The sequence below is a fragment of the Xiphophorus hellerii genome, chromosome 8, assembly GCF_003331165.1.
Source record: "Xiphophorus hellerii strain 12219 chromosome 8, Xiphophorus_hellerii-4.1, whole genome shotgun sequence".
NCBI classification, from domain to species: domain Eukaryota; kingdom Metazoa; phylum Chordata; class Actinopteri; order Cyprinodontiformes; family Poeciliidae; genus Xiphophorus; species Xiphophorus hellerii.
The window spans coordinates 22,346,197-22,373,279 of NC_045679.1; the positions used below are offsets into that span (position 1 = coordinate 22,346,197).

Sequence of the window (27,083 nt, forward strand, 5' to 3'; positions counted from 1 at the left end):
CTCTCGCACTGTTCCTCTCCCTCGTCAAAGGGGCCAGGCGGACATAAAAAGTGGTGTTCTGGGATTTTTCTCTTGTAAGTCCTTCACTTAGGCTAGAAGGACTATTAAAAAAAACTTGATTTTTTTTTTTCTCTTAATAGACATTCGTGTTTTAAGGAGAATCTAAAACTCTAGCTAAAAGAGAGTTACTGCTACAGTCCTGTATGGTGATTTGTCTTTTTCTTTCCTCAGTTATTACATGTTATTTGCTTGATAAACAGATTTTGATTTTAATACAGTAAATTTAATTTTTAAAGTAAAATCAGATTGAGAGATCACTATGATAGGAAAAATACTGACATCAAGTTGCATATCAGATTATGTTTTCTCACTTCTTCCTAACTATTTTTGTCACACAGGTCTAGATAGCATTTGTGAGGTGACATGTGTCATATGGTTTTTGATTAGGAATGTCTTCATCTGATCTCAGATATAAAAAAAAAAATTCTTCAAATGATTGGTGTTGGAGTCCTTGAAAAAATTCAACTCCCTATGCATGTTTTTTGTGGTTTTTCAACAGCTGTACCCACAGCAAGCCATCTGGCTGATGTATAGATTTTGTGTCTTTTCGCCCTTTACAAAGATGCTTACAATGAAAAAGAGACTGTAATGACTGGTGCAGCTCCCAGCAGGATAATGTGTTTGGGCTCCACTCTGTGCTAAGTTTCCTCAGTTGTCCCTGGAGAGCTGCAGCTAAAACGCTTGTTAGCTAAATTTGAGCCATTCGAAGCAGGAGAGCAACCTTTACTGTAAGTTATATCTGCATGAAATGAACAGGAACCAAACTGAAATATCCTAAGATAAGTATTTTACAAAAGTTGAACATACTAACATTAGTTTAGCACTTTAGAAAACTGTTCTGGTTGAAAACGAGCAAAATATTGTTTTGAATGTTTTGCTCTTGATGTTTGATATATATTTAGAAACAAATGATAGAGCTAAGCTCACTTTAGTTGATACATTGTCAAAAATTTATAGTAACTGTATTAGCCAAGCTAACCTGTAAAAACTCCTGTTGAGACAAAATATATTTTGCTGTGAAGATAAACAGATAATGCAGCATCTGCAACTTCTGGAAAACTATTTGTCAAGTGGGACACAATATTAGGCCATGTGATACTGATTAATCATAGCAAGTTTAGTTTTTTGGAATTTTTTTAGGATTATACATGGCACGGATTTTATTAACTTTACGTTGGGAGATGCCTAATCCTAAATGACTCAGCTGAAAAATAAAAAAAATCCCAATCAAGATCTCAGTAAAAATGTTTTAGTCAGAGTTGACTGTGGCTGTTTTTAATGTTAATAAGTATAGCATGTTTTAAGGGTTACTGATTGTATCCAGGACTGATGTTCTTAGGTTTGTATGGTAGCACAAAGTATTAGGCTCATGATACCACTCTGGTTCATATCAAACTCTGGCTGTGAACAGGATTAAGGTTTATTCATAAAAGTAAAGCAGACTTGAATCAATAAGACATTTAGCATAAATTTCAAATGCATTTTTCATAGTTTTTTGTTACGTGGACACAGAAAGTCCCATGGGTTCCCTCTCTGCTTGTGGACCTCGCTTGATGTTGCATCACATTAAGGAATATCTAGTTTAAAGGGTGTGAGCGATATGTAACCTACTGGGAGGTATTAATAAAAGAAAAATGAAAGTATCACATCAAGACATCAAGAAACATAACTTTAAGAGTTCAAGTGGGTTATTTAAACCAGATGTTTTGAAGCAGGCTTTACATTTCCTATTGGAGATTTGACTTTGTTTCTATATTAATTTTGCCAATTATATTTCATTCAGCCTCTTGCAATTGATGTTAACTTGTAAAGTAGAAGCTTCTGTGTTTTGTGAGCCACTTACCGATTCCAGCTGCTTCCACGAGCTTTCAATGTACTGCTGTGCTTTGCGTCCATCATGGAAATGCTGCGGTGGGACGGGGGGAGGAATTTAAGGAAATGATTAATGACATCATTCTAATGAGACACTCAAAGGAATTTTAAAAAGCAGGTGAGCCTGACCTTGACATACTAAGAACTAGAAATAGGAAACCATACAATACCACTTTGAATATTACTCATGACAAATTCAACATTCCTTTACAGACTCTGTATGACAAATTTAGGTCAGTTTAAAGCAATCAATCCTTTATATTAGAAGACAGTAACCATTTCAGAGCTGAAATAATGACAGCAGGGAACCAATAATTTTGGGAGGAAAGAGAAAGTAGCCAGTGATATCATAAAGCTTCAAAGTCATATGTTTGTTACAATGCCTGAAGCAAGGATTTTGCTGCTGAGCTGTTGTCTCTTCTCCCTGTCGGGAGGCTATTCATACTTCACATTCACAATGATTATTATAAACCCAGTGAAAGGCATGGACACACTTTTTTTCCTTTCTTTGTATGATCAAAAAATTTATCCATGAATACTTTTAAAGGAGTTCTGCAGCAGTGTCACTATCCCAAATGTTGCTGCTCACTGCCAGACAGGCTGGCTAAAAAATGCTACTAATTTGCTACTGTCTGGCAAATTGATTTAAGTCAAACCAATGAGATCATTTTTTTTCCTGTCTGAAATTGTGTTATTAATACCATGACATTATGAAACTATAGTAGTTTTATTCAAAGTTGCCATTACAAATGGCAACTTTTTTTTAAGTTTCACTTCTCCACTCATGCAATTTGATAAAGTCACCTAACTTACTTGTTTAGCTCACAGTGAGGTTGACGTTTGGGGTTTAGAAATTTCTAGAGCACAAACGTCAAACATCGGAAGAGAAACCAGCAACAGACATTTAAGTTTCCCCGTCTGAATTTATTTGAATAACCCTGGTGATTCCCCCAGAATTTGTGTGGGAATTTTGGTGAGTTTATCTGACCAAATTCAAGCAGATCAAATAACTATTTTACTCTTTTTTTAAACAATCCCCTGCCTCGGTAAAAGTTGATATGAAAAAATCATTTAAATATGTTAGTGTATATTATTTAGTACAGGTTATTTACAAACAACTAGAGTAGTCTGCGTTATGTGTTGAACTTGCTTATGGTGCGGTTCAAGCAATAGGAAAGTAGTGCTTCTTAATGAGATATCAGAATGATGAATAAATGAAATCAATAGTGGAGGAACCGGGTGGAGTAACGGCGGTGGACTCCTGGTGGATCTTGGCACTGCTAAATGTTGCCACACAGAAGCAGCTGCTGGCTTAAACTCCCACAGAACATATGCTGTGTTTCTTCACAAAGCCTCGCTTGGCTTATCTCAGCCCTCTTGTCCCAAAGGCAAACCACAACTATCTCCAGCTTTCTGTGTACTCTAGGAAAAAAATAAAAATAAAAATATGGAAACACAGACCATCCAGATCCAAATCTCAAAGTACTTGCTTTCGGATCAGTTTGTGATTACTTCTAAAGCGTATAAATGTTTCCTTCTTGTCTTAAGTTTGGCAAAGAATTCAAAAGCCTACACAGGCTCTAGGTTGTCAATGGCGTGTCCCTTGGTTACACACGCTGCGGTCGCTGAGCTCAGTAGCTGAGCTGAATGTCGATGTCTCTATTCAATAACTTACTCTGAGCTTGTGGTTGGGCTTCAGAAGGAAGTTGGTAAGAAACATGAAATCAAGTGAGGTGGTGGGGCAGTAGGAGTTTGGATTCTCACCTGATAAAATACTGGACATGAGAGAGGTTTGTGAGTTATGGTTTACCTCTACTAGTTATACTTCTCATTTCCCAAAGAGTTTAAGGGAAGTTTTACAAAAATGGGAAGTGATCCTGTGTTTCAGAGGAAGTTTGTGAAGGTCTACCAGAAACGAGACTTTTAGGCGTGGTTGAAGTCGTGAAGTCTCTGACCTTCATTTGAAACACCTTAGATAAAGGTGGTGCTCTCGGTGCTTTGAATTGATGTCTTACAAACTGATGAGTAGATAAAGAGAAGACGCAAAGACGTTCCTGTTAATGTGGAGCATTCTTTTGACTAAATATTTGTCTCCATAACAATGTCTGTCTATAACCTTCCACCATCTTATTTTGCTAAACAAAAAAAACTGTTTGTAGAAGGTCAAACTACGATGACAAACAGCAGCATCAGATTTGAAAATGTTCACCACACGAAGAGCAAACCAAACCGTGGATGATTGAGCTTACTTTCAATCCCATAAAACAGACCATCAACCATCTGGGCTGCAGGTGTTTTTTTGCGAAGGAAACACTCACTTATCTTCCAGATGTTCCGGGATGTTGGCTTCCTACATTCATAGACTCCTGAGATAAATTTGTCCTAACCTCTTGTGGCGAGTCACCCACTCATCTTGGTCGGAAACAGCACAGGACTGCTATCAGCCCCGCTGCTTTGAGCTACGTCAAGTAGCGAAATAACTCAGTAGCTGGAAACTATTCGACAATTTGAACCGGCAGCTTTGATCATAGCAAAACCCTCAATAACACTATCCTTGTAGGTATCTCAGGAAATAACCATGTTGAGCAAAAACAAAAAAAAAATAGAAAAATCTGATTATTTGCTTTTATTTAATATGTGATATGTGGCTTACCACCCAGGGCAGCATGACAACAGAAAACATAAAAATGTTGTCAGGTGGAAGTTTTCTACTACTGATGTGCATGTATATTTTCATAAAGATTTGACATAAACACTGAAAATATTGTTGTTTGTGACGCTAATAGTGTTCATTTTTAATAAAAGAATATTTTGGTGTTATTTTTCAGGAGTATGGACTGCATTTGATTAAATGTAGTACAAATTCTTAAATATTTTCACTGGGTAGGTCTGAACAGAATGGTTTTACACAGTGAATCTTTTTAATTTTATGTATTAAATCACAAAATGTGCATTTTTGGGGGCATTTGGATTACCATAGAGATATAAAAGCATAATATACTATAAATATACTGGTCAAACTTTGACAGAATAATTTCAGATTGGGTTTTTATGTTGTTTTTTTGCTCTTTCTGATAAGTAACAGAGTTATAGGATATTTTTTATTTTTCTACTCTGATTGTGATTGTGTATTTGGGTGTGTGTGAAGGGTTCTAGAAGGCGGTGCTCGCTGCACCTATAAACTGTGGAATGCACTTTGATCCAAACAAAAAGGGATGAGTTCAGTGACTTGTTCTGCAATCTTATGCATCTGAAGGTAAGGAATGCTTTCCTGTTGCACCATTTCTGGGTTTGCTTCTGTCAAGAGGTGACCATGTTAGTCAGTCATTAACCTGACTTGGTTCACAAGAAGTTGGGAACATCGAGCTGTCTCCAATAATGTGAATGTAGAAACTAAACAACTGTGTTTTCATCAACCTCAGTCTAAATTAAGGAGTGAAAGCAGACCCTATGTTAAGATTCAGAACGTTATCAGAACGTTCTAGTCATTTCAAATTAACTAAATGCTGGAACAAAATATTAAGGAGGACTTAGAAAAACTCTAGTTGGAGCAAAATATCAATGCAACTGTTGGAAAAAAAATAGAGGAGAACTGTGAATCAGCACATTCCTAGTCTTAAATGATTCAGGTCGGTATTGGGTGGGCAAAAAATCTTGAATGATCATCATAAAATATCAGAACCAATGAGAAGTGTCCGACTGTTCAATGGTCTTTATATGTCCTTATTAGAGAAGACAACTAAGCCCCGGCCAGGACAGCAACCTGCTGACCGAACAACTTATTATGATTCCTCAGCACAACACAGTCCAGTGGGACTTATGTTCTTCATCCCATATTAACCTCTGCAATAGTATTCATTCAGTTATTAGCCAATGCATTCCAAAGGCATACTGTTGTTATTGTTTAAAGCTCTTAATTTGCACTGTAAGTCTGAAGCAGGCCAAGCTATAAAGTTTACGAAAATGTTTCTCTGACTCACGAAAATGTTTCTCTGACTCACCTCCACCCTGAGATTAGCAAAAGGTTAACTTTGCGAAACATTCAAAAGGAAGCGGGAACAGTTACACAACAACCCTGCATGGGAAATTAAGTAGGTAATTTTTCTCCTTGTATGCTTGAGGTGCAGATTCTACCTGACCAATAAGGAGCCTGTAGAGGCAGCAGTGGGCAGGCCCTTGGCCCACAAATCCGACTGTCTGGGGCCTGGGCTGCACAGCTGCGTCCGACATGTACACGGATGAAAATACCAGTAGGTGCTTCATCACACTTGAACATCAGTGGGAGGAGAAAAAGGAAACCAGTGAAATGAAGGGAAGCTGGCGATACAAAGCATGACTGTTTTACAGCCACCATTCAGGGTATCATTACCACTTTCTCTGCAGTACCATGAATGCACTTACTGTAAAGCCAATGTTTTCTTTATGACTTTTAATCAAGCAAGGCCTTTTACTAATAACAGCAACTTCCTATTCTAATAGACTTTTCTACATGATACCGTTCATTGGTGGTCTTTAAAATGCCAGGGCCTATGTTTTCTCTGTAAGGACACTGTTCTGAGTGTGACTGAGAAATTATGCGCTTAATGTCTCCAGATGGAACAACTCTGTATTCAGGGAAACACTGGCTAGCTGAATGGATACAGCTGAGACAAGACACATGACACTATCAACAGTATCAGCTGTGAGAAAACATGGTGTTCCGATTTTAGGAAAACAGGAAGTAGGACTGGTTTTGAAATGTTATAGTTTCAAAACTGTAAGAATCTTCCATCATCCCATTACAATTGTTCTCCTTTGTAAGGTCCTTTCAAATAGATTCCTGAGAATGAACTAAAGTGACCAAAGTTTTTTCTGGCTATATGCTGCATAGGGTAACTCTGCTAACTCTTCACCCAGTTACACATGTTGCTGAGCACTGCCAGTCAGTTGTTAATAAAAAAAAATAATTAAATTGTATACACAACTGCTCATGAGGTGGAAATTAAAGGTGCAAAACCCATTACCTTTAATATGCTAAGTTGTATGCTAACCAACCAATTGCAAGCTAACCTACAGCTTATATTCATAGTTTATTGCCGTATCAAGCTAATGATAGCTTGTTTAGCTACCAAAAAACACAAAGGCAAAAGGGCATAATATTTTGCGAGATAAGCACATAAAAAGTTTATTGAGAGTTTAAGATTAAGACTAAATTAATAAAGTTATAATTTCCAGAGAATATCATACAGGTCAATGCCTAGCTAGCTAGTAAGAAGAGAAGATCCCAAAAAAGAGTAAAATAAGATAAAAGAGCAGGAGAATCATCAGCAGAGATGAGGAGGAAAATTCCCAATAAAGTGACATCCTGCAGCGTGAGAGCATCAAAGCTCTATCAAAGGATTGTCTGTGATATGAATGTGAACACAGTATCAGATTATAGATGTGCCAGGCTAATCTAAGCCAGGAGGATTCCCCCCCATGTGCTGGAAATCCCCTTTTGCTTTTGCACCAGCTGCATCTAAAATGAATCTAAAAAAAAAGGGGGGTCTTCGTAGTTTTCCATATGAAGAAAGAGCAACTGCATCAGCCTTGATGCAAATTAGTGTGTATGCTAAAAAAAACCATCCACATCAACATGCCTTTGAGCAACATTCAGGTTTTCCACTCTAGTTCCCTGAACTGTTCCTCAAAGATAAAGAGCTTATGACAGATTGTTTTTAGAACTGACTTTTTCCACATGGCTGCCTCTCTATCTTACATAGTTCCACTATTAATCTGGCTGTTTTTAGTGGTTGTCTCAGTGTTGACTGTCCACCAATTGTAAAATGTATCTAATGGAGTATAAAAGAAGAGACACTTCCGTAAAAGTTGGTTTAAAAAAGCAAAATGTCGCTATATTGTTAGATAAAAGTCTGGTTCTATAAGAAGGACTATCAGTCACATTTCACGCTTCTGCTAAGCCCTTAGGTGCATCTATATTTACACAGCAATGACCTCAGCTCACAGAGAAGTAAGCATTGAGGGGGAGGGGCTGTTTAATTTCTCATCCCTGCAATGTCAACCTTCACGTCAAGAGAAACTAACTGCAAAAATTCTCACCGTTTTTCTCTCAGCCTTGAGCTCCTGCAGGTAGCGCGTAAGCTCAATGAAGATTTGGGAGGTCAAGTTCTCCGCTATGACCTCGTGCTGACCTGCATAGTCATTCAGCTCATTAAGGGTCGTGAAGAAGGCTCGACAGAAGGTGTACCTGGTGAGAAATAAGAAAGGATGTCAGAGGCAAAATGGTGGTCGAACACAGGAAAGTGGAGTAGGAGTTTGGATTTCATCAGAAAGACATTTCTGCTTTGAAAAAAAGGAACAGTTTAATATTAAAGGAAATGAGTTTAACTTTCTAGATGAGAACTCTACAGAGTAGTGAAATCAGGACTACCGTAAGAGTTTCCATGTCACAATCACGCTTTCACCATTCTACATGTAGCTCAAGAAACTGATATATCACCCTTATCTTTTCTCTTCATTTTACTAAACAGTGTTAACCAGCCGAGTGCTTTCATATCTCACAAAGGTTTGAGCTGATATGTTATTCACAGCGCCTTTAAAAAGCATTCAAGTCTCTCATAGTTTGTGACAAAGTTGAAGAACATAATTTTGAAGTGGGGAGTTTTTTTAGAGTCTGACGAGTCTGTGGTTTATAATATCTTTTGGATCGCTCTCATCTTTCCACACCTAGATATTGATTTTGCTCTTTCTTCTTTGAATTATCTATACCTGGATACAGAATGCTTGGGAACCTAAGACTAAATCATGCCACAGATTTAGATGTTTTGGTCATTCTAACACATATTGCTATACTTTCATCTAAACCCTTCAGTTGTCCTGTAGTGTCTAATAAGCTCTCTTTAGGGTTGCATTTAGCTTTATCTGTCTTCTATACACACACCACAATGTTTCAGTGAGGACAGTGAGTTTATGTTGATTTCTTAGTCATATTTTTCCACTAAGCATATCGCTTTACATTTAGGTCATAGAGTTCACATTTTGGCATCATTTGACCAGGGAACCCTCTTTCGAAGTATCCACGACTTGCATTGAGTCGGCACCGAGGGTGTCAATACGTCTCCGAGGTACAATGCTTTTTGTTCCACAATTCTTTGACTTACTTGCTCTCTTCTTCTTCCCTTGAGTTCTTCTTGGGTTGATATTTCTTTGAAAGATTCCTGCAAAGACAAACAGATCAGGCTTGTCAGATGTTTCTCACTATAGTGTGCAGACACCATTCCCAACGTGTTTCCCCGACACCGCCCTTATGGACCCGCCAGAGCACCCAGCGGTTCACCATTAAATCCTTCTGAGTGCTCTCAACTCCTTCCTCCTCATTTCGTTTTCTCTCTTCGCGTCATAAATCGTCGCCGCCGACGGGGTGGATGGAGAGCAAGTCACCAGAAAACTAGCGGTGTGCTTCTCTTAAGCAGCCACTGCCCCTGTTTTCACTGTGGCTGCACATTTGTAAAATGAGATGGGAGCAAGGAGGACGTACAAAATGAAATGTAGAGTAAGCCAGCTTGGATATGGATTAAAGTAATATGGCACTGTGCCATCGTTGGTGAAACAAAGCTATCTGGATTAGTCTGTCGTCGCGGTGATGTCTCTCAGTACCCTTTTTTTAACCTCCACACAACGTTGAAATCTAGGCTACATCATATTATCCCCCCCTGATCTATCAGCAAAGCATAATACTGTATTCTGGGCTCTGACAGATGAGGATGTATAGTCAAAATAGCCCCCCAAGTTAGAATGCTGCTATCGAATACAAAATGGACAGATCTAAACAATGCAGCACCCGCTACATTCATTGACTCAAAAAAATAGAAAGAAACTCCACATTTATCTTTGGGAAACATTCATTCAGGAAAGAAAAACTCCATTCGTCAGTTTCCTATGCCTTCTAATTTTGTCAGTGTACTTAGGTAAGGCAAGGACTACACCCATGACAGGTCACCAGTTTATCACAGGTCTCCAGTTTTTGCACGTTACTTCTAAAAGACCGAAAGATGACCTGTTTTCAGTTTTTTCTTACTTCAGTTTCAGGAAATCTCAAAGAAAACTCTGGCATCTACCAGGTTTTTATGAAAAATGTCTTGGTATTTCAAGGGCTACATGATGCAAAGAGAGTTAACAAGGTTTCTAGGGGATTTAGATGAGAAGCAGGCCAACAGGATGGAGGCAAAATGCTTTTCTAGACTTTTATCTTTTCTTTTTTACCAGCTCCTCCTTGTTTGCTATGTTAACTAGGGATGCACCAATTGATTGATACTGGCCGAACATTGATTTTTAAAAGCTTGACGTGCCGATACCAATTTTTTTTTTTGTCTGAAAAAATACTGAATATAGAAACAAATTTACTAAGTTGGCAACATTGGGGTGATTATTGCTAACCGGCCATGTGCAGACATGACCTGGTGGGAGGGTTGGTCATCAGCCCTCTTGTCACGGCAGACCGAAAGGGGACAGTGGCTTTTCAAACCTTTGTGGAGGTAGATGGTATCAGTGGATAAGATTGGTTTCATATCTAAGTATCGGCCAGTCACCCAAAATTAAAGAAATCTGTGCACGCTTAATAGTGATACCACAGAAAAACAAAATGTCGCAAATTATTATAGACAGTCTGATCTACTAAAAACATTAAGCGTAGCTTGCAAAAATGTTTCATTTAGTTAGATTTTATAGAAACAATCACTGGGAATTTTGTAAAAACAACAAGTATATCTTAGTATTTATGTCCCCAGTGACAGAATATACGGTACTCAAATCTAAGAGGGCTTTGTGCAGATCAAATAAATGTTTTTCAATCACACTCCTCCTAACATTGCACATCTACATTTTGTATCCACAGCATGCAGAGACCTGATAAAATTAATTGCTATCTCTGTGTAGTAAGATTATTGCACCTTAATCAATGATGAAATATAAACACTTCTGCTTTGGTGTTCCCAAAAAGGACTCACAATTCCTACTTTAATAAAAGATGCATGTGCTGGGAACACTACATGTTGTGCAGAGCACTCGTTCTGCATCCCCCCACGCTTTGACTCCCAGGTGGTGCTTGGACTGTTGCTAGGCAGATTTATCTCTGTGTCTTGCACGCTCTGTCCTTCTCACCTCCTGTATCTAATTATAGCGCCAGTTCCTATTCGTCCGTGCATGTCATATTAACACGTGAACTCATATGTGGGTTAAACTGTAGCTCCCTGCTGACATCTTTTACACATTCAACAATTCTCTGAAAATGAAAACTGTACCATTCTTGATTTTTACATGTGTACTTTTTTCAAGGATGGCGCAATATTACTTAAAAAAAAAAATTATATACACTATATGTATAAACACCGGCTTATTGTTTGACCATGTAAGCAATCACTCCTTTTATCACACTTGCACAGCAGTTCCTTTGTTGGCAGGACGTTATTCCTGCTTTATTATGGATTACGCCAGACTAGCATTTGGGGGAGGAGGAGGCATAAATGCACTGATCTGCACAGACTAGACTGAAGTATTGTGCCCGTTTACACTGATGCAATGGAAGAGAATTAATCATGGATTAGAGGAGTATGTAGTTGGTATGGAAATGGCAAGGAGGGTGCAAAGTAGTGTAGTAGAGCCTTCATTGATGGGATTTTTCAACATGTTTTTAATTTGCAAAGCATATTTGCAAAGTAGTACAGACCTCACTTAATAGAACTACTGATCGATATTCAGTGCATCATAAGTGAACCAGCTTTGTTGGCCTTTTGCATTATTGATCAGTCAAATGTTTCCTGAGTGTCTCTATTGCTTCTTTTTTATGATTTTTCTTTCTATTTTTCCTTTGCAACAAAACAAACACCACCGATTATTCAATTTCTAGCTATTTGGCTGACTTAGTGAGTGAAAGCAACTGGAACTTTGCAGAAGTGTGTCTAAATATTCATATAATACAAATATTATCTAGCTCATATGGAGATATGCCAGAATGTCAGCTGTGGAAACAAAGTTCACCTCTGAGTCAAGGAAAATCTGCCCAACGACACAGCCCAGAGACAAAAGAATAACATCAAAGGCCCAGCTCCATTAGTTTATTAGATCTAAGAGCTCTGTGTTTCTTTTGGTGCGAGTTGTGGCCGATAGATTAAACAGGATCTCACGAGCTAAGTTGATTATAAGGGATGATTACACCGTGTTCCAAATTATTCTGCAAATTGGATATAAGTGTCATAAAGATTACATTTTTTTGTTGTGTTATTAAATTTATAGATGGTATTCTGTGTCAGGGCTCTTTGAATCACTATAATTAATTTCAGAGAGCTGGTTGATTAGTTTGTCTGGTGAGCTCAATTAAAGAAAATCTACTTAAGAAGGATGTTCCACATTATTAAGCAGGCCACAGGTTTCGAGCAATATGGGAAAGAGAGGATCTCTGCTGACAAAAATCATCAGATAGTGTAGAGCCGTATGACAAGGTATGAAAACATTAATATTTAATAAAAACTGTTGCATTATAGTACTGCGAAGAGATTTGTGGCTGATTCAGAACAAAGATGGGTTTGTACAGGTAAAGGCAAAATGAGGAAGGTTTCTGTTAGATACATTCATTGGATTAAGAGAGCAGCTGTTAAAATGCCCTTACAAAGCAGCAAACAGTTATTTGAAGCTGCTGGAGCCTCTGGAACCTTAAGGTAGAGGATCCTCCAGAGGGTTGCACCATTTCATGCTGCAAGGAATACCACTGTGTCATTGGCTGCTGTGGGCATAAAAGGGGAGAAACTCATGGTGTGGTCACCATCCTCCTCTGACCTCAACCCTATTGAGAACCTCTGGAGTTTCCTCAAGCAGAAGATCTGAGGATGGAAAGCAGTTCATATCAAACCAGCAGCTCTGGGAAGATATTCTGACATCCTGCAAAGAAATCCAAGCAGAAACTTTCCACAAACTCACAAGTTCAATGGATCAAGAATTGTGCAGGTGATATCAAAGAAGGTTCTATGTTAACATGTAACTTGGTCTATTAAGATGTTTTTGATTGAAACAACTTTTAACTTTACTACATGTGACCACTTAATGCTGCACATTCAAAGAATGACCGTTTGCAGTTCTTTATAATCCATAAAATGTTTAGAAAATCTGCTGTGCATAATAATTTGGAACATTGCATTTTGAGTTTTTTTATTCTTGAAATCAATACTGTTCTCATGGGGAGCTTTGTTCAGTAAAATTTGATTTATACTGTAATAGTTCATGACTTGAAAATTATACTGACCATCATTTGCATTGACCATTTAAGAAAATTTGACAAAATATCAATTGCATAATAATTTGAAACACGGTGTAGTTCTTAGGTATGGCGAAGCGGCGCCAGAAGACAAGAGACAATGTGTTGAGCGCACCTGGAAACTCTGTCTCAAGCTATCCTCTATCCCTGTAAAAAATATTCCTGGAGTTAGCCTCATCCGATAGTGTGTGTCTATGTGAGAATGCGCTTAATAACAGACATGGTTAGGCAGCAGGCCTCTTTGTGTAAGCACGAAGGGGCGAAAACATCCGCTCCATCTGTGGTGGAGCAAGTTTAATAAACCTACAATGGTGAGATGAGCTCAACATGCTGCAGGCACATGCTGACTGATTGAATTATGTCCCATCTATGTTTGCTCAAACATGCAGCTGCTATATATAAATGTGTGGTTTTGTTGCGACACACAATGTTCATTTTTTCACATTACAGCCAACAATTGTGATTGTTATTAAGAATTTATTTCATGATATTGCTAGGAAACTTGTGACAGGCTGCAGACTGGGGAGGAGATTCACTTTGTGAATCACACTGACGCTAAACTTGCAGCCAGAGCTACAAGGAACATGATCAAAACATATTTAAGAATGACCCAGTCAAAGAGAATCCACTGTGGTCCTTTTGCAAAGGTTAATAAATACAAAATGTGATCTTTAGATGTGGAAAGCCACATACCCCATATCACGTATTATTCTTGTTTCACTTCACAGTTACGTACTACTTTGTACTGGCCTATAAGATCTATTGAGGTTGTGAGAATATGTGAAAAATAAATGTGACTATTTTTGCAAGGCGCTCTAATCATATGAGAAACATCATGGGGAAAGTTTTTTCTTTTGAATCTGTATTAGAAATCAATAAATGCTCTTTAGAATATAAATGTTCAAACAGATTTACAACAAAAACTAAATCCTAAAGACAACCAAATACTGACAATCTATTAAAAACAATCTAATTGCAGAAAGTTACAGAGGGTTTACTGAAGCAAGCTTTATACGAATCCTGTCATAGTATTAGTTATTCATTCTGAAACAGGACAGTTACAGAATATTTAGGGCAGTAGCCGTATTGACCATCCTCTTTGGAACGTGATGGGGGGACGAAGATGCGGATTTGGGGGAATATCTTCTTCTGTTGCTGACTAATGAGCGGCAGGAGGCCTGAGGAGACGGATCCTCTCTGCTCCAAAAACTGCCTTTGAAAATCAGCGACTGTATCACAACACAGTGTGTGTGAGAGGAGGGGAAGAGAGGAGGAAGAGGAAGAGGAGGAGCCGACACATGTGGTTGGTGGAATAAAAAAAAAATCTGGGTCAGACCTGGGGTTGATAATGCTGATACCTTGTCATCTCTATGGAAACACAAGCCCCGCCCCCATAACCCCTCACAACCTGACTTCCTTTCTGTCTGAAGCTCAGACCAGTGACAAAAACACACAGCTTCACATGCAAGGAGGAAAGAGGCAGACAGAGAAACAGCTAGACGGGGAAAAAAAGGATGGAGAGGGGAGTCGAGCAGACGTCCACTTTTGACTTATTTCACTGGCTGAAACCAGACATTGGGGTTGCATGGAAATGTGCTACTTTGTCATAGAGATGCACTTCAGACACGAATTCATTCAAGTACTTACATTTTTTTTTATCTTTGCATATTGGAACACTTTTGACTTAGTTTACTATCGAGGAAACAGACAATACCTTTTAATGTTTTAAGGCCAATTAGCTTATTTAGTAGCTAATTAGCTTACTTAGCAACATGAGTGCTTTTATTAAAAAGAAGATTGACTCATCAGATCTATTCTATGCCTGAATGATTTTATCTGCCAAGCAAGGCAGCCACTAAAATGTCCCATAAATTTTTCGAATGAAACTTAAACTTCCTGTGACGCTCACATGGCCTCTCATTAATGGGGAAAGGAGAAAGCTGGCTGCAGGTCAACATCACTGGCCCCAAATTCAGAGGCATCTCATTAGACCTGATTCAGGGATCAGCTTAATCTGTTGACAAAGTCTGACATGAATATGATAGAAAGGAAATGCTACTGTTCCCTCTAAAGTAATCACGTCATGTGGTAATGCAAGATAAAACTGCGGTGAAAAAGAAAAAACAAACACACCCTGCTTGATGCCATCCAGCCTTATTTAAACTTTGACAATTTGAGCACGATAGAAATAACAAAACTGGATCAGAAGTGTGTTTTCAAAATGTGACATTCAGATTCCCCGCATAATATGAAGTACACCCACTTTTTTTGCCCCGACTGCAACATCAAATACGGGTCAGCTAAAGCACTCACCTAATTTGTTTTGCATAGTTGATTTCGATCTCCGATCGCTCCTTCACAAATTTGTTGTACTTCTCCACAAACTCGATCCCCCACTGCGTGTGCTTCTCCAAGTTATCAAACTGATCCTGTAAAGAACAGGAGGCGAAAATGATTAGGTTGCATGATTAGCATAGAACATTTTATGGAGTGAAGAACAGATATGCACCACAAAATCAGCTGTTGTTCATTTTTAGCTGCACCGGTATTACTGTGACCACGATCTTTTTCAGCCAAGTCATTGAACTCACAATGCTGTTTGTTGTGAGCAGTGTGCTGTTCTTATAGACTGACAACCTTATGTCAATTTTAGAGTTATGGATTGACATTCTCAAGGGAAGGCACATGGAGACCACAATTAGTAATGCTGGTTTCAAACATCATTTTGCCTTTAATTTAAAACAGTATAACCTTATTTTACAGCGAATGCTCTCTATCACATGCATCACACACAGTGTGACGTCCCCTCTTCCCTTAAAATAAATAGCAACTACTCAAAAAAGAAAGCTGAAGAAAGAAAGAAAGCTGATGAAGAGCTGTTATATGCTGATAATAATAGAAACCGCAAACAGCTAAAGCTAGCTTTCCGTCTTGACCTACGGAGCTGTTCAAACTGCTTTAATCATCTAAAAGGTTATGTAAGGGCAAATCTACCCCTTCTTTAGATGGTCATATTGAGTATATGTAAATACTCGCATTACTTTTAGAATGGATTTTGAGGTAAAACCCCCATATGCATGGGGTGACCTTTTCGTTCACATCTGCGCAATGCATTCCCCAGTGAAAGGCGTCTCACCAGAAACACGACACTCGTCTTTCTCCATAAGCAATTAATCAGCGCTACCAGTTTCACCAGCGACTTCTCCTTCAGATCCAAATATGATTTAAAAAGTGTGGGATGTTCCAGAGCCTTATAGTAAATCCAGACCCCAGCAGTCTATAGCACTGATAACCAAACACAGCTGCTCAGACTGAAGTCATTATTTAAGACTCGCTTGTGACTTGTGGGGGAAAGTATGAGCCTTGACTTGGCTAAGGTCACGTCGGCAAAGTTGTCAAATGAGGAAAGAGAGCGAATAATTCATCTGGCAAATCAGCACATACGTCACATCTAAATCCAGACAATATTACCTAATCTAAACAACCAAAAAAAACATAAAATGCGACCTTGGTGTGGCTCCAACAGTCTCCCATCCTCTCCTCCACCATGTCTTTTGTCTTCTTTGCGTCCGACTAATACGGGGAGAATCTTAGATGTCAGCACCAGAAAAAAAGAAAACCCTATGTGATTTTTAAGCAAACCGTGCAGAATGATACAGCAATGCTTCAAGCATCCTGCACTGAAAGCATAAGTGACACGGGAAGTGGTTGTGGTGATGAAAAAGATGAAGAGGTGTGCTTCAGTCTGCAGCTCTGTGAAACAATGTCAGGTTGTTGTAGAGGAAAGCCAAATGTTTTTTTTAATAACGCCTAGATTTGTGCAGAACGGTAAAGTTTCATCGCTTTACTTCAGTAAAATTTCATCACATGAGGCGTGATAAAATCACTTCAACACCCCTGAATGAAAACACTCAGGAACTGAACGACTCTCAATTGAAGCACTCAAAGAAAACAATAGAATGAGAAGTGGGGGAGAGGACTTTCCAGACTGCATCGTCAGCCAATTTCAATGACAAATCCCTCATCAACAGTCAGGAAAATCAATGGATAAAACCCAAACAATAAGACTTTCTCTGCTTTGGGTGAAGAATCTTCCTTTGGAATTTCTGTTTATGCTTCTCCTAAATCCCCAAATGCTTTCTTTGAAGTTTGCTCCAATTGAAGTATCAAAACTTAATTTACTTTATCTCAACCACAAAGCGAGAATTCAGAACAAAATAAAAGACAACATGCAGCCCACGTCAGAGCAGCTAAATCATGCACGATAAAAACCTCCTCTCCTCCTCCTCCTCCTCCGCACACATTTCTCAGATTACCCTTTTCTGTAGGGGCACCATCTTATCCGGTGGCTCTCAGCATGGAAACATCCAAACTCTGGAAAATGCCCATTCAATTCACCGCCCTCCGAGTGAATGCGGTGAAAAGCTACAGTTAGTTTGGAGAGGTCATCCGCGGGACCTTTGTCTGGGTATCCCAAGTGGGAGCAAGTGCAGATCAGCAGAAGTGTGCCGAGGTTGGGAACAAAGTCTCCTGACCCCCTCACCACCCCACAACCTTCCACACACAGTAAAAAAGGAGCTGGTTCAAGTAATTCCCGATTTTCTGGAAGGAGTGAAAGGAAAAAAAAATGTGAGTGAAGGGAAAGATCCAAAGCCTGGCTGGTTCACTCAACAACCAAATGAATATGAGTCCCTGGCTGCCAGCAGCGTTCAGGCTTAATGCTCCATCAGGCGTAAGGTGGAATAAGTGGGATGAGAGAAGAGGACAGAGAGGGAGAGAGAGAGAGCTGCAAAACAAAGGGAGGGAGCTTGAAAGGACTAGGAATGACACAAGAGGCGGGATTACTCAAGAGGAGATTACATATGGTTGGGGGTTGGGAGTCTCTTTAAGTTTGAAAACCTCTCCAAAGTGTGAAAATTGAATAAACTATACAGCAAACCAATAAAAAAAAAACAATAGTACAAAGCTTTGTTTTTTTTCTCCCCTCCAGGGGGTCTTTTTGTGGGCTCTAATGTCCCTTATATGAAAGTAGGCTGACAGGAAAGGAGGAAAGACATGCAGCAAATATCGCCGGGTCCGGGAATCGAACCAGTGACGGCCACGTCGAGGACTCAAGGCCTATAAACCTGGGTCACGCTATCCCCTACGCCACCACAGCACGCCCAGTGCAAAGCTTCTTGATCAGGTCGTGATGAGTCACTGGGAGGTGATGCTCTTGCCAGAGTAAAATGGAAAAGCCATCAGTGGCGCAATTTCCAAGCTACACTAGAAATATCAGATTAATAATTTATTATTCTCAGGCAGGGAACTGTTAAGAAAACACACACATTATGAGAAACGATTGTGGTGTATACTGTTATAGCCTTCCTCCTTATCACATCAAACTCCTGCCATTCCAGCCAGTAAAGTATTTAAACCCATCCAAAGTATCACATCTCCATGACAAGATGGAGCAGATCTAATAACAAAAATCTATTTAAAAAAAGAAAAAAAAGTGCAAAGGACAGCACAAGAGCATTAGGAAGTTTTCCTTCATTATATGTATGTTTAAGCTTTGTTTTTGTCAATAGTATAATACATTTCCAGGTCATATGTTTACAAAATTATAACAAAAAAATTAATAAAATAACCAACCACGCTTTAATCAGCAAGTAGCGATTTTTGTCTAACCTATTCTTTCTAATTTTCACCAGATTTGATTGTTTTATTTCAATTAATGTAGCGCAAGAAAAAAAATTGATTATCCTCAGGTATACCGCAATACATATGTGTTTATGTATTGTGTAAACTGAAAACATAATGTAACGATTCTGTGTTTTAGTTCTGCTGGGGTTCATATGGTTATTTGTATTTGCTATAAGTTGCAATGTGATCCTTTTTGTTATATGTAGTGTTATGGGCTTCCCCTGTCTGACTCTGCTGGCTCCCTCTCACATGTGATAGGCCTGTCATGTGGGCGGGGGATCGGTGGAGCGGGAGTACCAGGACCGGAAGTGGGGAGAGTTCAGAGGGGAGTTAGCAGTGAAGCTAACAGTTGAGTGTGCCCGTTTGTTAAGAGGCGCGAGCTGCAGCCTCAGAAATAGCAGCTTGTACTTATTTCTAATAAACCCTGTTGGCGTCATTACAGTAAAAAAAGGGGTTGGTGTGTTTTTTAAGCTGTGAATGGCTTACAGTTCTCAGTTTTGATGCATTTAATTAATAGAGCCTCCAGATTAGCTGGAGGCTAAAGTTACCGGCTAGTCAGAGAAGGGTTAAAACCACACAACAGCAACTGCTGTTGTGTTTTGTCAATAACAAAACACAGTTAAACACAGTTAGTACAAATGCAATTTTATGAGCCTTTAAGCCAGCGGTCCCCAACCTTTTTAGTCGCGCCGACCGGTCAGCCCTTTGCGGACCGGAGGGGGGGGGGGGGGGTGGCGTCGGAAGTATCGAGTCCGATGCTGTCGTTCGGGTGGGGGTGCGCGCGCAGTACTGCGATGTTCTTTTGTTACTCATTCTGCTGCAAATCTTGACGTGCAAGACGTAACCGGTAAAATCCGGTTTAGGATTTTCAAAATAAAAGATCCGGAAGTAGTTCATTATTTCTTGCGCGGCCCGGTACCAATTGGTCCAATTGGCCCGGTGGTTGGGGACCACTGCTTTGAGCCATCATCGTGTTTGTGTTGAACAATTGTTTTTATTGAATCCACTGATTGATCACACAAGAAACTGAGTTTGGAGGTGGTGTGTCACCAGTGATTTTCCTGAGTGAAACAAATACTTGTGCAACACGTAAAATGGTTCCTGTCAGAGTAATGGTCTGATATAGAAGCAAAGTGGTATGAAAATTACAACTACATATGCACTTTTGAGTGAAGGCTGATTTATAGATTTTTACATGGACTTATTTTATTGTTGGGTAATTACTCTGAACTAATCATTTGGAAATTATTCAACAATGTTTCATAGCACAGCTGCACTGCTTAGGAAAAATGATGTCATGAAAGACCCATTATTTGACAATATGTATTATTTTTAGAGCAGCCTTTTGTTTTCATATGGGTTTGACTGTGTTAAGTGATAGATTTAAAGACAAAAATTATTAGGAATTTGATCTACTTTTTACTTTAAAAAAATATATATATAATGTCATAATATTTTAAGTATAATTTGCCAATCCAAAAATTTTCCTAAAGGTCAGATATTAACTGCTTACAAACTTACAAACCAGAACCTCACTTCAAACATCGTCAGCTATTACTTTAAATAATAGGGTAACATTTCAGTTTTATTATTTTTAAACCTGCATCCCCCCGCTGAAAATGTAAAGCACTAGTGTCCCAATGATGTGTATGGTTACAAATATTTTGACTACAAATGCAAAATGAACAAACTTCTCTTTTACTCAAAGTTCACTCTTGGGCTATGTATGCAAATTATACACTGTTACCAACTCTGTCATGGTTGGCTGCGTTAGGGTCAAACCTGCACACAGAATCTAGTGAATTTTCTTCCTTCTCTCCTACTAAATCCCTGTCCTGACCTTTACCTGCTTCCATTTTTTCATCTGCCAGCCTCTGACGCCTAACCTTGTTCCCAGATCAAGGAATACACAATGTAAGCGATCCCTTCCAGAAACACTCAGCTTGTTATTTCAGGCCACAGCCCCAACTCACTGTGTTTCGCGTACTATTGTAGTAGAACATGAACTGAAAATAAATAGAACTCTGCTACTAACAAATACTTAGCAGCATGCAGGAAATTAGAAAAAAGGGTCAAAAATAGAAGATATTTTAGCAGTTCCTAAATACATAGGTTCCTCATTGGTGGTAAGAAATGAAAACAAGTGCATGTTTGTTTTATAGGCACGGTCTTCTGACCCTGCAAAATCCCTCCTAAGTAGAGAGCTGGGGATTATGGTGCAGGTTAACGTATCAGACTAGTGGTTAATCTAAACTAATGCACATTATTTAGCAACCTGTTCAGTCCAAATTATTCAATCACAGCCATAAGGGGATAAGGGGACACTTTATTAGTGTCCAGCACAGACACAGAATTCATAAAGCAACAAACAATGGGGAGTGTGTGTAGGCGTGTGTGTGTGTAAGTGAGTCTGCTCAGTGTATGGTTTGCTATGCGCGCTTCTTCTAAGGGTGGATATAAAGATAAGCCTTCATGCTTACTTCATTTATTAACAGGGAAAAAGTGATGTGTAATGTATAAAATAATCCCGTAGTGGTTGTAATTCCCTTATCTAACATAGATGGCAGTAGAGAGTAAAGTCATCAAACAAAAACCCTCAAATGTAAATATTTACATAAAAGACCTGGGTCTCACTGAAAATTGAGCATTTTTAAAAAATCCACATAAAAATGTAATCTAATATTAGATATTCCTTTTTTAAATCCTAAAACAAAGCTGATAAAGAAATGGAAAGAAAAGAGGGCCAGTAAAGGCCCTCTTGCGCCACATCATAAAAGGGAATAGAGTGAATTTACAACATAATGGTAAAATAAATTTACTGATTTTAAACTCCCTGAGCAAACATTTCTGGGGACATCTTCGTTTAACAGGTTATAGCCATCTCCACGTAGGGCACCGTGCTACTCTGGCGGTCACAGCTGAAATCAATAAGCTAATAAAAAGACAAGAAAAGAGGGCAAAGACAGAGCTGCTTGTTGGCTAACAAAATTTAAAAAACGGACAACGCAAACAGGAATTGGCAAACTAGCAAGCTGGAGAAGAAGCAAATGTACCAAAACAGTATTTCGTTATTTAGCAAGTCGGTCGCAAACGCACTGTTGCAGTTTTCTGACCCCGAGCTGCACAAATTATAGAGGGAAAGAAAAGTCCAAATAAACAAATCTGAACCTGGAAGGGCGACATGGAGGATATTTTAGATGAATATTATCAAGGAGAATGGTGGAGACCTCAGTACTTTTCCCTGCCTGTCAGTGGGCGAAAAGAGAAAGACAACATGCTGGGATCAGCAGGGCTTGACAAGACAGATGTTCAGCTGGATGGAGAACAATGAGAAAAGAAGCCTTTTTTTCTTTTTCATTTGTTCAGCATATTGACTGGGGAGTAAAGACTGGTAGGTGGGTTTGGGTTAGTCATGCTGAAAACAACTGCTAACCCCCAAAACCTTTTGCAACGGAGGAGCTAAGTTCTGTTTTAAGACAATGACTTTTTATTCCAATTTTGTCACATCACAACCACAAATTTCAATAAGATTTTCTGCTACAGACCAGCAATGAGTAGAGTCTTGATGTGAAGTGGAAGAAAAGGATATATAATTTTAAAAAATCCATACTGAACATTTACTTAAGCCTGTTTTATTTTGATAACTCTAAATCTAGAGCTAGAAATTGCATCCAGATGTCATTGGAAAGCAGTCAACCCTCACATCCTCACAGTGAAACATGGTGGCGGCAATCTAAAGCTGTGGGGAGGCTTTTCAGTGAATCAGTAGTGAGAAGAGAAGAGTTGATGGGAAAGTGTGCAGCAGGAAAATATTAGAGGCTGCAAAAGACTTGAGATGGGGGCAAAGGTTTACCTTGCATCAGGACCTTAGCTTACAGCCATAACTATAATGTCATGGTTTAGAACAGAGAATTTTCTTTGAGTTAGAATAGCTAAATCTAAGCTAGAATCTGTGGCAATGCTTGACAGGTTATGTTTAAATACAAAGTTCTACCAATCTCACTAAGCTTGAGCTATTTTGCAAGGGAAATATCCTGAAGGGTTTGGTTTTCTACAAACTATTGTTTCAGGAGGGCTGAATATACAGTAAGTGTAGGTTACAGGTTTCTCCAGGCTCCACCCACTCAAATTTAAGACTTTTTAAGACCACTATGAAAGGAATTTGAGACATTTATCTCCACAGAAATCTGCAAACTTTGTCCAGTCAAATGGTGAATAAATTTGCACTTACCCAAGATGGACGCAAAAAAGTTATCAAGTTAGTCGACTAGATAAGATATGCTAGCAGTGAGTTACTGGTAGCCTCAACTGTCTCGAGTAGCAGAACTCAATGAAAATGTCTGAGTGTGACTCAAACATTTGTCTGACAGAAAAGACCCGCAAGAAAGAAAATACACTGAATAGACAATATTAAATAGTTCTGACAAGACAAAATTTAAGACCTTTGGTTAACATGTTAAAGGCGAACTTCCATTTTTAAATGAATTAGGCCCTTAATTTAAGATTTTTTTAAGGATGCGCAGACACCACCACAAATTAAGTCTATCACAAAAAATACCAATACAAGTTTGAAATTGTAATGTGGTAGAGGAGTTTTGGAAGGCCCTGTAGTGTAACTTACTTAAATACAAGAAGAGCTTGATGTCGAAATAAAAGAAATACGAAATGTTTAATTCTGTATTTGTCAGGTAGTCTCATTAGCTGATAAACCCACACCTGCAGAAATAATGAGTATGAACAGAAAGAAACAGCATCCATCCAGATCTGTTCAGTGGGCTGTTAGAGTCCAACCAATTAAAATAACCAACAAACGACTGAATTGTTCCAGCAAAAGCCCTCCTGGCCTTGGTGGGAAAAAAATAAAAAAGTACACAAAATGTTGGAAAATCTGGACTTGTCCTTTCACTAATTATTCATAACCTCAAAGAACACAGAGGAACCAACAGAGTGGACCCGACCGCACACTTCACAGACTCAAAGCGAGGCTGTATCTGTTCGACCAGAACCGCTCGCCATACATGAGCCGACTGCTGCAGGCAGCCACAGGGCTTCATGATGGTGGGCGTCCTGCAGCAAGAACAAATATTTAACGGAGATGCCAAGCCCCCTCTCGAACACACATTGTGCTTTGTCCGAGAAAGCGGGGTCTTTCTCGGACAAAAGATCGCGGCCCTGTACAGCTACAGTATCAGAGAGGATTCACAGGAAAACATGCAAACTCGCACAAATAAAAACAGATGATGATCATATGAGTGTCCACAGCAGATGTCATCTGATATTTTAGTTCTGGTTATCAGAGTGGTCATGAGCTGCCTGTGACCTCAGCAGAAATGAGGGCCTTTTAATACGGAAATGCAAAGAAATATGATCAGGCACAAACAAAACAGTCTTGGGTAACGTTTCCTCATCATATTTTTGAATTTATTTGTAAAATTCTAATAATTAAGGGTATGGATGACTTTAATATTGCTAATTAGAGGCTTTTAATGCATACAAATTGTTGTTCTTACTATTTATCTTCAATCACTGACAGTCAGAAAAAGTTTTTCCCTCTTAAAGATTTCTTCTATTTATGTGTTTTGTGTCATTGACATTGACTTTACACAACTATAGAGCAAAAATGTATTTTTTTTAGACTGCAATGCACTTCCTTTTCCAAAGTTGAATGAAAAATAGGAGAAGATGATACACATTTGGAGGCAAATGATCACACATGACTGAGCAGCTGGTTGGTCCAGAGAGGACACCTTCTGTTTGAACGCTATCAAGGTATTTATAGAAGCAACACCTCAGTTTCTCAGAAACGATAAGAGAAGCTCCCACTGGTACATGTAACACTTCCTGTATGTCTTTCAAACTTCCTACCTATCCGTGTTGACAGCACAGAGAGACGTGACTTCCAAGTCGGCGCCTTCCTGTGATTAGTAACTATGTTTACTTAAAATGACCCGAAGTGCTCCAGAATTAAAACTCTAGACGTCAGATCGATCCAGTTGGAAAACCCACAGTAGCTTTGAGCGCAGTCTATATGTCTGAAATGAGAATTTCCTCACTCTTCCGCTCACTTACAGCACTGGTCGTCTTCAAGTGGAGGAGTGTCTGCAGATACTCCTCAAAAGGGCTCGCTGTGGGCTCCTCTTCCTTTTGCTCCTCTTCTTTTTCCGCTTTCACAGAAAGAGCGTTGTCAATGAGCACAAAAAACTGGCTTCTTCTTCGCAACATGGCGTGAGGTTTTCTTGTAAGGACAGCGCAGAAATCGGACGTCCTGGACGAAGTTAATCCATCTCAAGCGAAAAGCAGGTTTTGGTTGAATCTAAAAATCTTGATTGGTTCGATTTCCATAAAACTGTAGTGTAGTGTTAAAGTTAGTCAATGTAAGGTAATAAAATAAGAATATTTTTATCTCACAAGGCTGAACAGAAGCTCACCATGCCGAGGTAAAAAAACAGTGAGAGAAAGAACCAGTAGAGAACTTAATTAAATGACCCTGTTATTAATCTGATTACTGAACCTCCCTTGTACCTTTAACACCCATTAGGCTGCTCTGTGGATTAAGCCTACTAGGCCAGCCTGAACACACATTAGCCATTGTTCCCCCTGACCTGTTTTTGTTCCATTTGGTACGGCTAAGGCTCTTTAATTCTTATAAAATATATTCCTAGGAATGAAGCAAGCTTTGAACTTTAACATTAACCCAATATCAATGAACTGCAACAACACCTACAACCACAAACTACTTGAAATGTATGTAGACTTCCCTAGAGAACAAATTTGCAGAACCACTTATTTGCTGTGCTTAGAGCTGCTAGTCTTTTGGGGTATGTGTTGGCATTCGTGGACATCCATTTTCCAAATTCTCATTTGGATCTTGGTCTAGACTTTACCTTTTTGATCTATACTTTGACTGGGCCACTCTAACACACTGATATGCTGTTATCTATGTTTCATCACAAGTATGACGTGTTACCCTGGGTCTCTTGGCTCGGATTTCTTTTAAATAAATGCACGTGATTTTTTAAGAACCACAATTACATTTTTTAAACCAAAGGACAGATACATTCACTTCCTTATTTCTATTCTTGAGGGTACACCCAATCAGCATCAAAGAATATAATTTTCCTACTTTGATTAACTTCCTAAGCTGATTTTTAAAATTAGAATACTTTAAATATGCTCAAGGAAAAAATTGTGAATTTTACACATTATTTAGTCACATTCCACAGAAAAATACTGAACCACGACTGGATGGGGATCCACTGTAGTTCGTTTTAGCCAAAGTTTTACAAGAGCCATTGCAGAAGGTCTAAAGAGCCACTTTCGAGTTTCCACACTTCCAGAGTTTGCAGACATCTAGCTTAGGTGAACGGAAGCGCCACATGCTACTTCAAACCGCAAGAGGCATCACGATGTCAGAGTTTGCAATATCAAAAAGGGCAACTTGAATGCAAACTTGGCCAGATCTTGTAATTCAAGTGCTATACGTTAGTCCTCTGAATGTCATCCTTATATTTGGCCATTTGGAGTCCCCTTGATTTGCACAGAAGATGTATATGTTTAGTGGACAAAATCCTAAAACTCAGATGTGGAGAAAATATAACAAAAAGGGGATTGAATACAGCACACCAAACAATTCATGGTTTTATTTTAGAAGTGTTTTTTTTTCCTTCACAATTTTGCCCTACTTTACCACATAAAATCCCAATAAAACACAACTGACAGTGATGGACATTACTGTCTTTTTTCTGCATACTGCATCCTCTTACTGTGTAATACTGTAGTTAAAGCCCGGAACATGAAATGAAACAAGCTGGAGGCACATAGGGAGGAGCTAAAACATAATTCAGCAGGCTGAACTTCCTAGTTGCAGTACCGTTGCTTCATAGATCTTAGGTGAAACTTCTTGTCAAAGCAGCCATGCTGTTGTGACATGTTTCACTTCTAACTGCACTAAAAAAAAATTAGAATGGCAAGTTTCTCTGCAGAGCCAAAATATATCCTTTATGATTAAGAGTTGTTTTGAAATCAAACCGTGACTGCAGCAGAGATTTTGCAACTTGGAGGAAAAAAAACTCATAAAAAAACTAGTTATACTAGATTATAATTAAGTCAGCTGGCAAACACTGTGGATGTAAATGAGAGACTTCATAAAACATGTTCCTTATGCACTTTACTCTAAGGCCTC

At 38.9% G+C, this 27,083-nt stretch overlaps 1 protein-coding gene across 31 annotated transcripts in view; it reads right to left on the minus strand.

Moving 5' to 3' along the window:
* The window catches only part of fnbp1b (formin binding protein 1b), a 67,082-nt gene that overhangs the window by 29,370 nt on the left and 10,629 nt on the right, over positions 1–27,083 (minus strand). For 8 of the 31 annotated variants that reach the window (XM_032568919.1, XM_032568921.1, XM_032568936.1 and 5 more), the window contains exons 1-5: positions 16,724–16,885; positions 15,530–15,645; positions 9,072–9,128; positions 8,011–8,158; positions 1,904–1,966 (exon numbers count right to left, since the gene is read on the minus strand). In XM_032568919.1, coding sequence (XP_032424810.1) covers positions 1,904–1,966; positions 8,011–8,158; positions 9,072–9,128; positions 15,530–15,645; positions 16,724–16,765 — 426 coding nt within the window. In that variant the 5' untranslated portion in view covers positions 16,766–16,885. Of the gene's footprint in view, positions 1–1,903; positions 1,967–8,010; positions 8,159–9,071; positions 9,129–15,529; positions 15,646–16,723; positions 16,888–17,532; positions 17,937–27,083 lie in introns of those variants that run through there. The other 23 variants (XM_032568942.1, XM_032568941.1, XM_032568937.1 and 20 more) reach the window with 10 other exon arrangements.